Source organism: Siniperca chuatsi, linkage group LG2 (assembly GCF_020085105.1).
Source record: "Siniperca chuatsi isolate FFG_IHB_CAS linkage group LG2, ASM2008510v1, whole genome shotgun sequence".
NCBI classification, from domain to species: Eukaryota; Metazoa; Chordata; class Actinopteri; order Centrarchiformes; family Sinipercidae; genus Siniperca; species Siniperca chuatsi.
Window position 1 is genome coordinate 13330103 of NC_058043.1, and position 13962 is coordinate 13344064.

General features: G+C 40.4%; 1 protein-coding gene across 4 annotated transcripts in view; it reads right to left on the reverse strand.

The window, feature by feature from the left end:
* Nucleotides 1-13430, reverse strand: part of itga7 (integrin, alpha 7) — a 39063-nt gene extending 25633 nt beyond the window's left edge. For all 4 annotated transcript variants that reach the window (XR_006379583.1, XM_044211587.1, XM_044211575.1 and 1 more), the window contains exon 1: nucleotides 12896-13430. Coding sequence is in view for 3 of the 4 variants with exons in the window: in XM_044211587.1 (XP_044067522.1) it covers nucleotides 12896-13113 (218 nt within the window). In the remaining variant the exon portion in view is untranslated. The remainder of the gene's footprint in view (nucleotides 1-12895) is intronic.
* Nucleotides 13431-13962: the final 532 nt, after the last annotated feature.

Genomic DNA, 13962 nt, shown 5'->3' on the forward strand with positions numbered 1-13962 from the left:
AATAGATTTCAGAAATCAAGGACATGTTGTCTGGGTGTCCTTAACAATCGTCACAGCCCTGGACATTTTATGTGTGAATGTCTTTGTACGAAGTTAAGTGATTGAGTTAGTTAAGAGTTGAATAATGCCCAACTTACAGACAGGCACACATGTCCCAAATTTGACACAGATAAAATGTCATGGCTGAGTAATGCTTTCATTTGTTTGCCTTTTACCCACTTCTTAGCTCACTTCATTGTTCAGGATTGAGTCAGACAGTATGATCATGATCTCCATTGCCAAACTCATCTTTCAGTAAACCCACATTTGACATGTGTGTGTGTGTGTGTGTGTAATATGAGTGGTTGTGCGTATGTTGTTGCTGCTGCACACTGAGCCCGGAGGAGATATCATGGTCCTGAGCGTGACGATGACGGTGTCTAGTGAAATACCTTCATGAACCCAGATGCCACAGAGCTGCACCAGCATAACTGAGTGTGTGTGTGTGTGTGTGTGTGTGTGTGTGTGTGTGTGTGTGTGTGTGTGTGTGTGTGTGTGTGTGTTTGTGTAATTTACATTACCGGGTTGTATACACAGATTAGATAATGCACCTGGGACCCGCCTGCATCAGCGACCCCCCTGACAAACTGATTAAAACCAGACTTAAGAGTCTACAGCAATGCTAGCAGCTCTGTGAAGCTGTAGAGCAGTGTTTTGAGCTAACATGCATGCTAACATGCTCACAGTGACAATGCTAACAAGTAGGTATAATGTTTACCATGTAGTTTAGCGTGTTAGTGTAACATTTGCTACTTAGCACTGAGTACAAAGTACAGCTGAGGCTGATGTCAGTAGTTTTGCAGTAATTGTGGAGGACTTTCACTCCAGAAATGTCAACGTCTTGGTAGCGCCAGGGAAAGTCAAGGGATCACCAAAGAGATAAGGATTCATTATCTGGTAACCATGAATGTCTGTACAAATGTTGCTCCAATCCATCCATCCATCCAGATGTTGAGATACATTAGTGTGGACCAAAGTGGTGGCCCAGTCAATAGACAGACCACAGTCATTGCTGTCCAAAGAGCCATGGCACTATGAGCATTGCTAAAAAATATAGAACATAGTCGAACAATGCATGCAAGCATGAAAAACATGCACTGATACCAAATATAGACATCTTGCATTACCCATCACAAATTAGAACTGAATTAGTGATAAAGACCTGCTAGCCAATCACAAGACCCATCAAGCTGTCAGTCATTGTTAAATCAAGCAATTAACACCTATCAAAAAGAAACTACCCATTATACCAAGAGGGATAAGGAGGAATATATTGCATCTAAATCAGTGTGATCTTGTTGAAAGCAAAGGCTCAAATCAAGGTTTCTAAATGTGAGCAAGGGTGTACCTCAGGGTTCAGATCTGAGGCAGCTCCTTTTTACTATTTATATTAATAGTCTTACTTTGAAAATTCCACATCTGTGGATTGTGTCTATGTGGTGCTGCTATCTTGGCAAGGAGGTTTTTAATCTCAGTGAAGCTCTTTCCTGGTTAAATAAAGTAATATTGTTATATTATTATTATTATTATTATTATGTCTTGATGGTCAAAAACAAAGTTCAGCTACTGTGTGCAACACTGATTTTGGACCCAACAAAGCATGTGAAAGCTTTTTTGTATTTTGCATGTGTGTGGTTTTGACTGAATCTAGGAATCGTGAATATGGTATACATGATCCAGGATAAATGTCTTAGCTGTATTACAACACATTGCCAAAACCCCTGAAATTCATATGCCTCTGCTTCCCCACCCTCCACTGTCTTAAAAATCATCCCAGACACATGACAGTCACACACTGGACCCTCATTACACTACACTCATACCCATGTGTTCATTGAGGGGAGCATGTGCAGTGACCCCAACACTAATTCTCCAGGATCCTGTCCAACCCTCCCCCATCCACACACACACAATCCCATCCTCCATCACTTTCCTCCCCCACTCTGAGAAGTTACATCCCTGCGTGCAGCTTCCCATGCAGACAGTGAGCGTGAGAGAAAGACTGGACAACAATAGATCACACATGTAACCAATATTTAGACCAGCCCTCTTTCTCTAAATATCAAAAAACAGTGCCAAAAGAAAAAGAGCTATGCCCAAGAGTGTTGGTCCATCTCATCTTATTGAATGCCTGACAACCTTAAAACATGATTAAGTCCAGTAGTGTTCAGCCTGTCCCCACACACTTGCAGCTTGTAAAAGCCCATTTAGTCTATTTTCATGTTTTCGATTGCAGGATGAATGCTCCCCAACTCTTGTGTTGCTAAAAAACCTTTTCAAAATCAATTTTATATACTCCAAAGTCCCCTGACATTAAGCCATTTGTTACTGAAAGAATATTTGAGATGCAAGGTTTTCACCTGGCAATAGCAGTATGCTTACATGTAAACACATCAATACACTGTCAAACAGAACACACAAACATCTGCAGATATTTTGTAATCCTTAGCGATTTCCCAAAGTTCTGTTTTGTTTGTTTATGGAAAGAGGGGAAAATAAGAGATAGATGATGAGAGAGAGAGAGAAAAGACTGGGAAGCAGTTCAGATGTTAATGGCCACACAAGCTCAGTTTGTAAAGGGCCTCAATGTGACTGCGCATCATCCAAATAATATGCTTAAGGGGACGAAAGCTTTTTCACTTTTGTAATTTTAGTGTGAAGATCAATTTAAAGAGCAACTGAAACTTTAAACAGTGAATACAAACGTTTTTTAAACCCAACCCTTCCCTGGAATTTTCAGGCGTGGGCCTTTTAAGGCTAATAAAGTTTGTGAAATGTTGAATCACATACACCCTAAACATTTCCAATATTTAGTTACAGGGCCATTTCAGTTGATCCCTCCTAATCTGTCTGCTCACACCCTGTAACATCTGTCCATCAGAGAGCAGCGTGAGGCTGTTGCTCTATAGACAGTGGCTCTACAGGATCAGCATGGGGGCCAAGGGCTCTTTAGGCCTTCTGTTATCCTGAGGCAAGACTGTGACCTCTGACCTGGACACACAAACAGACACACACCTACACATACAAGCAAAGGAAAACATGTGCAAGCATGCAGACGTTAATAGAGGCATGAGTGTATGAATGACCTGAATATTTGTTCATAAACTCACACACACACACACACACACACGTGCAGATACACAACAGACAAGAGAAGGCTGTGCAACAACTGTGTAAACTATGGATCAACACACTGACTGCAGCCTGTCCAACAACATCGGCTGTGACAATCAGTCTCATAAAACAGAACTAAAGGGCCTGTTTCAGTAAATGCCCACTCTCACACCTGACTCCAGTTTCTCCTTTCAGTTTTGGTGATGAGAAAATGACAGCTGAGAATGAGGTGACCGAGCTGTGAATCATCAAGTTTTTAACATCTCACCTCTCTCCCGCTCTGGGAAGAAGAGAAAAAGAGTTGGGTAATGCACAATAAAGGGCAACAAGAGAGACAGAAACAGCTGCCAGGCCAGGCAGAAACCCCTTTGGGATATTGTGGTTCACTGCCCACGGATGTGACTCACTTTCCTGCTTAAACGATTTGTTCAAGTACATCACAAGGGCAGTTTAATATCATTTTAAAAAAACATTAAAAAAACTTCTAGCCAACACTGAAAGTATATTTCAGAAAGGAGAAGGCTACAAACATTATGCTTTTAGAAGACAATGGTAACCCCATCCTCACTTCACATGCATTTTTAACAACCCCTAAGCTCACCACCTGCCCCACTACTGATCAATAAGTGAACGGCCATTTCCAGACATAGATGGGATAACGATTGGCCCTATGGTCCAAAGTGTAAAGAGGACATAACCCCTATACCATCCTTCCCCTGTTACTTTTTATCTCCTCTTTTCTTCTTCCCTATTATCTACTCATCCATCTATTGATCTGTATATCTACTCTATTTGGTTCTCATATTCTGCATAAATACCTGTTTCTTTCCTTTTGTTATTTTCTTTTCTTTAACTTGTGACATTTGCAATACTTTACAATTTGTTGGTATTTAAGGTCATGTACATCCTTAGGTCATCCAAGCAAATTTTTGGGGGAGCTGGGACAAGCAGCATGCAAGGTGTGAAAAGCAAAGAAACACACTGGACAGGTCTATCACACCAGACAAACACATTCAATAAGTCACACCTGCATGTCGACTTGTCCTGGAGGAAACTAATCATGTTCTTTGTGTGAGAATGTGTGATAAGACACAGATGCAGAGAGAGAAAGGGCTACATAGAGGAGAAACAAAGGAAGTATGGATGAATTTACATAGAGAGAGATTCATTACCCACATAATTACAGAATAAAGATTCATGTGAAAGGCTTATTTGCCATTCTAGTCATATCAGCTCCTGTTTGGTTTTCTTTCCACATTAGTAAGGTAAAAACCTGGTGTCTGACCCCCAACAAAACCAAGAAAATCATTATTACAAAAGACTGGCAGTCATATTTACAGGTTGACAGCTGTGTTCACTTCATTGTACGTCTCATGGGTCTACTTAATGTTTATTCATACTGGCTATACTGATAAGAAAAAAGCTCTAAAACTGTCCCTAATGAGAGCATGTTAGCCAAAACATGATGTATTTCAGCTTTTCCAAAATTAACTAGCAAATGAGTAAAGTTTTTTGTCACAATAAAGCACTGTACCACTGTTGAATATACATTTGTTTTACTCTTTTTAGGAATCAGCAGAGAAATAGTCTTCAACATTGCAGCAGGGATCGAACCATCACTTTAGCTCCATACAAGCCCTGATCCATCACTGGGTTTGTGCACAAAGCACCATTAAAACTTAAGAAATGTCTTAGCAATGTGTCAATGTAACATTGCAAGCTAGTAACTTAGGAGCCAATCAATGTATTAAACTTAACTGCAAATCCTTTATAAATGTAGGTATTTGTTTTATTTATAAGTGGATAAATGGAGAAATACATGTTTCAGATGTAGCAGTATACATGCAGTTTAGAATGAATTTAAAATAAACAATTATGCTAATAACCGACACTACTTAACTAGTCATTTAGTGTGACTACCATTTAGCATTTGATGTTACTGGCATAATGTATTGTAATTTGAGGTTTATTGTGGTATTTTTGTGAAATGTCTTTTGTGTATAAAATCTTCTCAGTTTACATCATTGTTAAACAACATTTTGATCAGGTGGAGGTCATATTTCATATTACCTCTTTTACTTCAATCTAAACAGGTCATATGTTAGCAAGCTAATGTTTCAGTTAACGTACGAAATGTATGCAACAGTTACACCTGGCAGTTACTGGGTGTGAATATTTACTAAGCTCTACGTAAAAAGTAGTCTTTGCGGAAGAATAAATCCCCTCCTAGTAAACACGTTATAATTAAGTTAATGTTGAACTTACAAAGAGCTTGTGCATCTTAAATAAAATTTGAGCTGGTTATATCTCTGACAGATTCTATACATTGTCTTAGTCCACAGGTTCATTCAGCAATTCACTTAAACCTGACACAAAATAACGATAATGATGGCACATGCTAACATCCATGGACCTATTCAACCCATAACTGTTTGAGGACATTAGATAAGTTAAGCGAGTGACAGTGATAACACAAAGGGCATCTATATAAAGAATGTTTAAAATGTTCAAGTAATTAGACCGTTTGTATCCAAAGACTTTCCTGCGTAATCAATCAGCAGATCTCTTACAAACAAAAAGCCTCCACATCCTTTGTAATTTCCTGTTCCTATCTGCTTTTCACGGCTTCTTTCCGATTTCAGTTCTGTATCTGTTCCCAGTAGAGCAGCCATCAGCTGATTGATTGAACTGCGTCTTTACCAGAGTCAACCCAACTGCCTCCAAATGGACACACACACACATACGGACACACACATATATACGCACACACATATTTAATCGGGGGGGGGGCTTCCATGATTTATTCATCCTTGCAGCTCCCGTCCCCATCAGACCCAACCCCTCCCCCACATACAGATCATACAATATCTGTAGTCAACTCAAGGTTTCAAGGAGTGTTTTATCAAATAACAGGGAAAGCAAACCTAATAACGGAGTCAAAAATTAGTCATTAACACCAAATACAATAATTATGTTTACTGATAATGCAACCAAACGCCAGAAAACTTGACCCTCTCAAGACTTTATCTGCCAACTATCTCTGAGGTGCAGATGCAGAATCAACTCCTGCTCCTCCTACGCTGCTAAACTATGCATTTTTTCTGCACCTCCATCAGATCTAAGTTGTATGTTTCCTCCTGACTCTGCAGATTGTCCCCCTCCATCCAGTGAGCACGTGGTTCCGCAGAGTAATATTCCTGAAAGCTCTCTGCCAGGCAGCGCTGCTTCCCACCGAGCTTTTGTCCAAGCCCGGGCAGCCCAGTGTGGAGGAATGGGAGAATGCTAAATAGACAAAGATTGAGTGGGAGCTAGTAAAGAGCATTAATCGTGTGTGTGTGTGTGTGCCAGACTGTAAAGCCCATGCTATATACCCGTTGCTCCTGCTGATCTCTCATATAAATAAGGGTGAGTTCCTACATTTATGTGGCTTTCACATGAGTGGCCTCTGGAAGATTTAGCAACAAGAGAGAGAAAGAGAGAGAGAGCAGGAGAAAACCCATGAATTGAATTAGGGAGGGGAAAAGGGGACGGTTCATTCTCAACTCTTAAGCTGGGGCTGAAATAGCAGCTTTTATTTGGCTATTTTAATGCAAATTAGCACCCAGAAATTCTTCATTGTGTTATGAATGTGTGAAGCAGTTATGCTGGGCCCCATTTACACACATTTATATATGTATTAAACAAAAGACATGGCACTGGAAGGTACAGAGGATTTTGTGTTTGAGTCTTGGAGGCAAAAAACAAACGTATTGTTGATTTTCACAATTTAACAGCAAAATAAAAGTTATCAACTATAAAAAAAAGACTTAAAGAAATAGTTTAACATTTTGGGAAATACGCTTGCCGAGAGTTAGATGAGAAGCTTGATACCACTCTCATGTCTGTATGCTAAATATGAAGCTACAGTGGAAATGGGGGAAACAGCTAGCCTGGCTCTGTCAAAAGATAAAAAAATCCATCTACCAGCACCTCTAATTAACATCACAGTATCACATTTGTTTAATCCGTAGGCCTACACAAAGGAAGTCACTGCGACTGGCCAACAAATAGTCCGGCACATACCTCCCCAAAAAAAAAAAGGAACATAGGTGGATTTTGTTACCTTTGGACAGAGCCAGGCTTTCCCCCTGTTTCCAGTCTTTATGCTAAGCTAAGCTAACTGGCGTCATACTTAGCGCACAGACATGTGAGTGGTATTGATGTTCTCATATAACTCTCAACAAGAAGGCGAATAACCATATGTCACAAAAATGTCAAACTTTAAACCAAATAAATGTTAACTCCTAATGACTTAAACCTGTACAGTGCTAACTTTGTTATCTTTTGCAGTTGACTTCTCTTGCAATCTCTGTAACCTTTTAGAGGTCATCCAAAAATCCCTTCCACACTACACTCTTGTTTTTTAAGCTGTGTTAATCAAGCTTCCAGTTCAATGCAAGGATTTGTTCAGCTTCAGAAAGCTCGGTTTTAGATTCTTACTCAGCCAGTGAAACCGAACTCCAGACTAGATGTCTGGAATTATATCGGCTACCTGTGGCCCCACTGGCAATGAGACTGAGTATCTCTCCTCAGAGAGGCACCAAAGCAGAAGTCCATGGTAAACACGAACCTCACTGCAACCTGAGCCTTTCTACTTTCGCTATGACAACAATGCAACACACCTGATTCTACGTCTACTGACATCAACAGCCTGACAGTATGATAAATCACAGTCTAATAATGTTGTCAATGTGTGGCAATGCTGCACCCAAAACAAACTGACATTATTAAAAATTATAAATGTTTTCAATAAAAGACATGTTCAGAAAGAGGAAATTACTGCCATGATTCAAAACATAACCCAAAAGGAAGGTTAACAATTGGGTCAGAAAAGAGAATAAGCACAATAGATGTCTTTCAAGGCCAGACAGAGATCCTTCAGCAGGAAACAAATAACAGATGATTTGTGACCTACATCAGAGCAGCAAAGCAGAACTGCCATCCCCCACCTTTGTCAAAGCACTCTAAAACAGAAAAGACCTTTGCATTAAATCATGAGGCAGAGGTCAATATAAAGAAATGACATGAAACTGTAAGGCTCGATGCTTTCCAGCATACATGTTAGGGACAGTATGATTTACATGGCTTTGGCAGTAAGCTAAACATTTATATATGCAGAACGCTTCACGCTATATCATGCTGTCCTGGGTTGGTTCAAAGTATATTGATATATGACATTAAAAGCTTGCAGTATGTAGAATCAGCTTATCCTGAATATAGACAGCATATCAGCAGTGAAGCAGTGTTTTTATTAGCCAAGCTAGCAGCGTAGCTCTAGGAATGGCAATGAAGGTCTGTCAGTAGGTCCACCACTTTGCTCCAGACTGAAATATATCAACATGAATCCTAATGACTTTGGTGATCCCCTGACATTTCCTCTGCACCACCATGAAGTTGACATTTCTGATTTTGTGTGTGTCAACAGCTATTGAATTTCCACTTATTGTCTTTTAAATATGTAAATAAAAATGTATCATATCATAAGGTTGGTTTATTTTGTTTTTGTGGAGTCTATGTTATATTTTGTTTGGCAGATGTATTACAATGAACAAGCACAAGCAGTAGCTGAATTCGGGAAGATTGGCAGTGGTGGGATAAAGCTCAGGGGGCTTCCTGTCTTCAGCAGGCAGTAAACTATTAGCGGAAGCACTTCTCATAGCAGTATAAATAGTAGACGCACACATAACTCAGACTGAAATACTCTCTCATCCCATCCTCTGTCTGGCATCAGCAGCAGCAGGAGAAGCCCCTTAAGTTTAACTTGGGGCCTCTACTTCAGGTCGACAACAACCAAAACAGATCATATAGAAAGTTTACAGAAGTCCGGGAAGCCAGATCACGGCTCTTATCCCCGTCTGAGTGTGGCATACTTTGACTTCCTCCCAACATGTCACTGAACAGGATCTCATTACAACACATCAGTCAATATGAGATCATTGTGTCCCATGGGTCGACCTTTGCCTTGGCCTTTGCTGCCATAATGAAAAGAAGCAGTAGGGTTTGGGGCAGCTATCAGCCTGTACTGAAGAGATACTGTAAAACTGAACAAAAAGACATTCATTCCATAAATCTGCCAGCTGTATCTGAAGCTGAATGTCTGTTCCCCAACATTGTATGGTCCTGCTTTTGAAGAAATACACATAACTTCTCTGATGCTTTAGGGAAAATGTTTTTTATCCTGAGCTTCCAATAAACTACGCAACTCCAAAACAAAGGTGAATCTCTACAGAATGTATGACAGACTATGACTAAGCTGATTTCTATTAGCACTTAACGTTATGGGTTGTGTGATACAATCATGAGTAAGCACAGAAAAGAGTATCAAAGCAGTAATATCATTTTCACCATTGAATCCGGCGGCATAACACACATGAGCACAACACAGTATGACCACAGGCGACTGTAACCCAAACCTTCATAATATAAAGAGAAAATGAGTCATTAGCATCTAATTACAATAAGTTTGAGGCAAATTGTTTCAAGACGGTATATCAGAAGAACAGAGATGATAATGGGAGCACCTTGGAAACTAAACTCCCAAATCTGAACTGCAATAACACCATCATAAAGCTTAATGGAAATGTATTATTCAGACAGGAAACATAATTGCAGTGTTGCAATCTGAATAATACATTTCTCTAACTGAAAGTGCAATAACATCCCTTTGAAATGTTTTGAACTCAGTCCACAGGGCTGATGAAATCATCATCAAGTGATTTCAGTATTTCTTACACTCAGTGTTATTAATTTTGATGTCTTTTAGGGCAACAATTAAATAAATGCATACATATTGGAGTCATTATTTCCCAACCAAAATATTATTCCTGTCTGTTTTTCTTAGTCACTTTCCAAAATGTGGTCAAATTTGGTGACTTTGAATTTCTCAGATAATCTTTAAGCAGCTATAATCAATATTTTTATAATAACAATACATCAAATGGCAATACGAAAGCAAAGTGACAATATGAAAGGGGTCGCTCGTAGTGATGAACCTACAGAGAATAATCACCTGAATCTGCAGCTCCCTTCGACTTTACGGAGCTTTATAGTGAGTTTCAGCTTTAACTGTCCTCAACTTTCCTGTTTTGGTTCACTCTCACCGCTCACAGCAGGCAGTGAAAAAGCTCTAAAAACTCCACAGTACACTACCTACTCAGCACCAAAGAGCAGACAGACAAAGTTAGTGAATAGCTGGTGAACATAGTGGAGCATTTAGCAGCTAAAGGGCCAGATTCCCTCAGGAGAAGGCGGAGACCAAAAACAAAGCTAAAAGAGAGTGAATATTGAACTTCCATTCGCTAGGTGGCCAGAAACACGACTCCAAATTAATGATAATGCTGCTCCATAACTGCTGGATGTGTAAATAACCAGCAGTTTGCTAGTAAGTTCGCCGTATCCAATCAAAAGGCGATGATATGTCGACATTGTTCACAACTTGTTTCTGCTGCCCCCAAGTGGCCAAAAAAATCAGTTATTGCAGGTTTAAGGATTAAGTGTTCTTTTATCTTCCTACTTCTTATTAACAAGACTACTGTTATAGCTCATGAAAAGTTGATGTGTTGGGAGATAATTGGTTTTAATTGGACAAAAACCTTCATGTTTGGGGGGGCTGGGACTCATAACCTCAGAATTTCTAAAATCCTGGCTACAGCCCGTCATATAATTGCAAGTCATATAATAATGCAGTATAGGTGTTGGGACGTGGATGAAATCATTATAAAGTCATCTGTGCATACAGTGGGTGTGATGTCACAGCATACTGGCAACAGCATTACTGATCCCACTCTCCTCCAGTAGCTGCATCACATCAGCACATCAGGCTAGACCAGTTCACTGACTGTCCTCCTGGCACTAAGCCCACTGGTGTAACACAGACATTTTCTCAGGAGTCTTCCCTCTGTTGCAGTTTGAAACGGGCCACAGTAGTGAGCGGTAAATACTTTGAGCTCATCGTCAGTTATTAAAATAAGTTCCAGGAATGCTGCTGGACAGTGAGCAGGTTTCTGAGGGGTGACGGGACTCTCGCTCCGACTGTCTATGTGTCTCTGAATGCTGATGTCATTCCCCTGGTCTTACCAGGCGACAGGATGACTCCAGCCCGAGTAAACTGAGGAGCCAACAGTTAAATATGGAGCTCCAAAACAGGGACCTGTAGTAAATTAATTCCCTCATTCAGAAAGTGTTTCAATAAATTTTAAAGGACGTACATTACATCAATGTTGAATTTGGTAGAGGTTCAGGGGTGGAAAGTAATTAAGTACGGTACTTGGGTTTGAGCTACTTGTATATTACTCAAGTATTTTCTACAACTTTATACTTCTAGCCCACTACATTTAAGAGGGGAATATTGTACTTTTTACTCCACTAGTTACTCTAGTTACTTGCAGAATAAGATATTACATAAAAACACAAGCTACTGCATGATGATTTTATAAAATATGATGCGTTGTCATAAATTAAACTAACCAAAATTATGATGACAGGAAAAGTAGCTCCCCTACAACCAACTACACTCACAGGGGCCATTTTTCTTCACAACAAATGCTTTTGATACTTTGAGTACTTTTTGTTCATAATATTTCTGTACTTTTACAAAAGCAGGATTTTAAATTCTGGAATTTTACTTGTAATGGAGTATTTTCACATTGTAGTGCTGCTACTTTTATTTAAGTAGCACCACTGGTTATATTCATGTATCACACATCTGTGCATTGTGTTTACGTCTTATTCCTGTTGCTCTTTTGCTGCACCGTTGAAAGGAAAAGTTTAACACAAACTTTTGAAGTTGTAAACATATAGGAATGTTTAGGATGACAATAACTAGTGGAAAATACAGTACAGACCTCTGAGCTGATGAAAGAAAACTCTTTAAAATCTTATGGATATATTCAAAACTGTTCTGCTCTGGCACCTTATCAGATGAAATATTAACCACAAATCTTCAAGAGAGATAAATTAAGGCCGCCTCTTATTTAAAGTCATGCAGTAAACATTTCCAAAGATTTACAGGCAGAACTGTTGTTATAATTTATTCATAATTCATAATTTATTTTCTGGAGGACGGGAACAGGGCTTATGAGTGTTCCAGTCAGACTGAAAGACACATCAAAAACAGCTGTTGGCAAACAGCTGATCAGAGAACAAACATGGTCACAAAGACACACATGTACAAGTCATAGACACGCAGCCCTACACACTATAGGACACCTTAGTATCTCCACTCCTCTATGTGAGAAGTCAGCATCAGACCTAAACTGCTCTGGAAAAATCGCTTAGAACCCCTTTTTTCCCTTCTTCAGAAATCACTGCCCGCCAGCTGAGTCAGCAAGCCTACTCTCATCCACTCTCCACTTACTGTAAATCATCTTCTATTAACTCAGAGCTCAGGCTTCTCTTGCTGTACATGCCGCACATAAACATGCTAAAACACCTGCACCCAGTTCAGAGTTATGGCTGTAACAATGATTTAGCAAATCCGAGGACTGGTGCGGCATAGAAATGCTGACTGTAGTAGCCACACATCTCAAATTACAGCTTTTAACTGCCCTGAAAATGAAAATTCAAGATATAGTGAACATTTTGCACGAGGAGCAGGTGCAGATACAAAATACCAAACATTTAAACTGACTATGTAAGGTGCAACCAAATGTCAAAACCACACAGGACACATTGGGCAAGCTCAGTGCCGCATTCACCCACTCACCAGCTCTGAGGCTCTGGGGTGAGCTGTTGGTGAAGTGCTAGAGAGAAACCAAAAAAGGTGCCACGGTCTCCCAACTTATGCAGTGTGTGAGTTGTATCCAGGTTAAAGCCCCACACTTGGCTTAAAAGGGTCAACAGAGCCCAGAGGAGGGCAGTCCACGGATGAGAGGAACAAGAGGAGAGGGAGACAGTGTTCCCAAGGCTCACCAGGGTTGCCATAGCAAGGTGCAGAGCAAGTTCAGTTCAAGAAGAGTGCAGAGGAGAATCCTTTTATGGCTCCCAGAGAGCTAATAGAGAAAAAAAAAGGTGTAAAAAATCCTGTGTAGTCTCCTCTCCTGTCCCCTCCACTCTGGATGCCTCCCTTGTTTCCAATCCTCTTTCTCTTCTTCCCTCGCTCCGTCGTGCTGGCTCTCAACTCCGTTTGCTGCTGTCAGTCTGAAGAGCAGGCTGTGAAAATGTGGCCGCTACTAGTATATGTGTGTGAGTGTGTTTCTCTCAATGCATGTGCGCCTCCCCCTCCTCTGTGCTCAGAGGGAGACAGAGGACAAGTGCCTTGAATAGCCCGCTCACTCCTCCCCCCTTCCCTCAGTCCCTCGACCACCCTCCCTCCCCTCTCTCAGCTGACATCAACACTCAAGGGACTGCTGCCAAAATACCAGGCAAGGTTGTCAAGATACTTGGAGGCTATTGAATAGAGAGAGAGGGTGAAAAGACAGCAGACTGTTTTATCTGTTGGGTTCACACGGTCCAAAGTGATTCTTTCTGTGGCCACTCGTTGGTGCAGGTGCTTGTAGATCTGAGGAACATGAAAGGGAAAAACTTGCGGTACAATCTGGAAGGCGATCTGGAATGACTCTGGTTGACAAAAGCGGCCGAAATGTGCACAGTGACCCAGGAAACCTTATTACAAACCTTTAGCTCTTCTGGAAAGGGAGAGTGGGAGAAATGGCTGTGCCACAACATAGCAATGTTCAGACATAATCAGGGAAATTGCAGGACTCCAATAAAGCATATCAAGTGTGATTTTATTTATTCACTGATATGAATTATAGGTGTTTTGCCTCAATG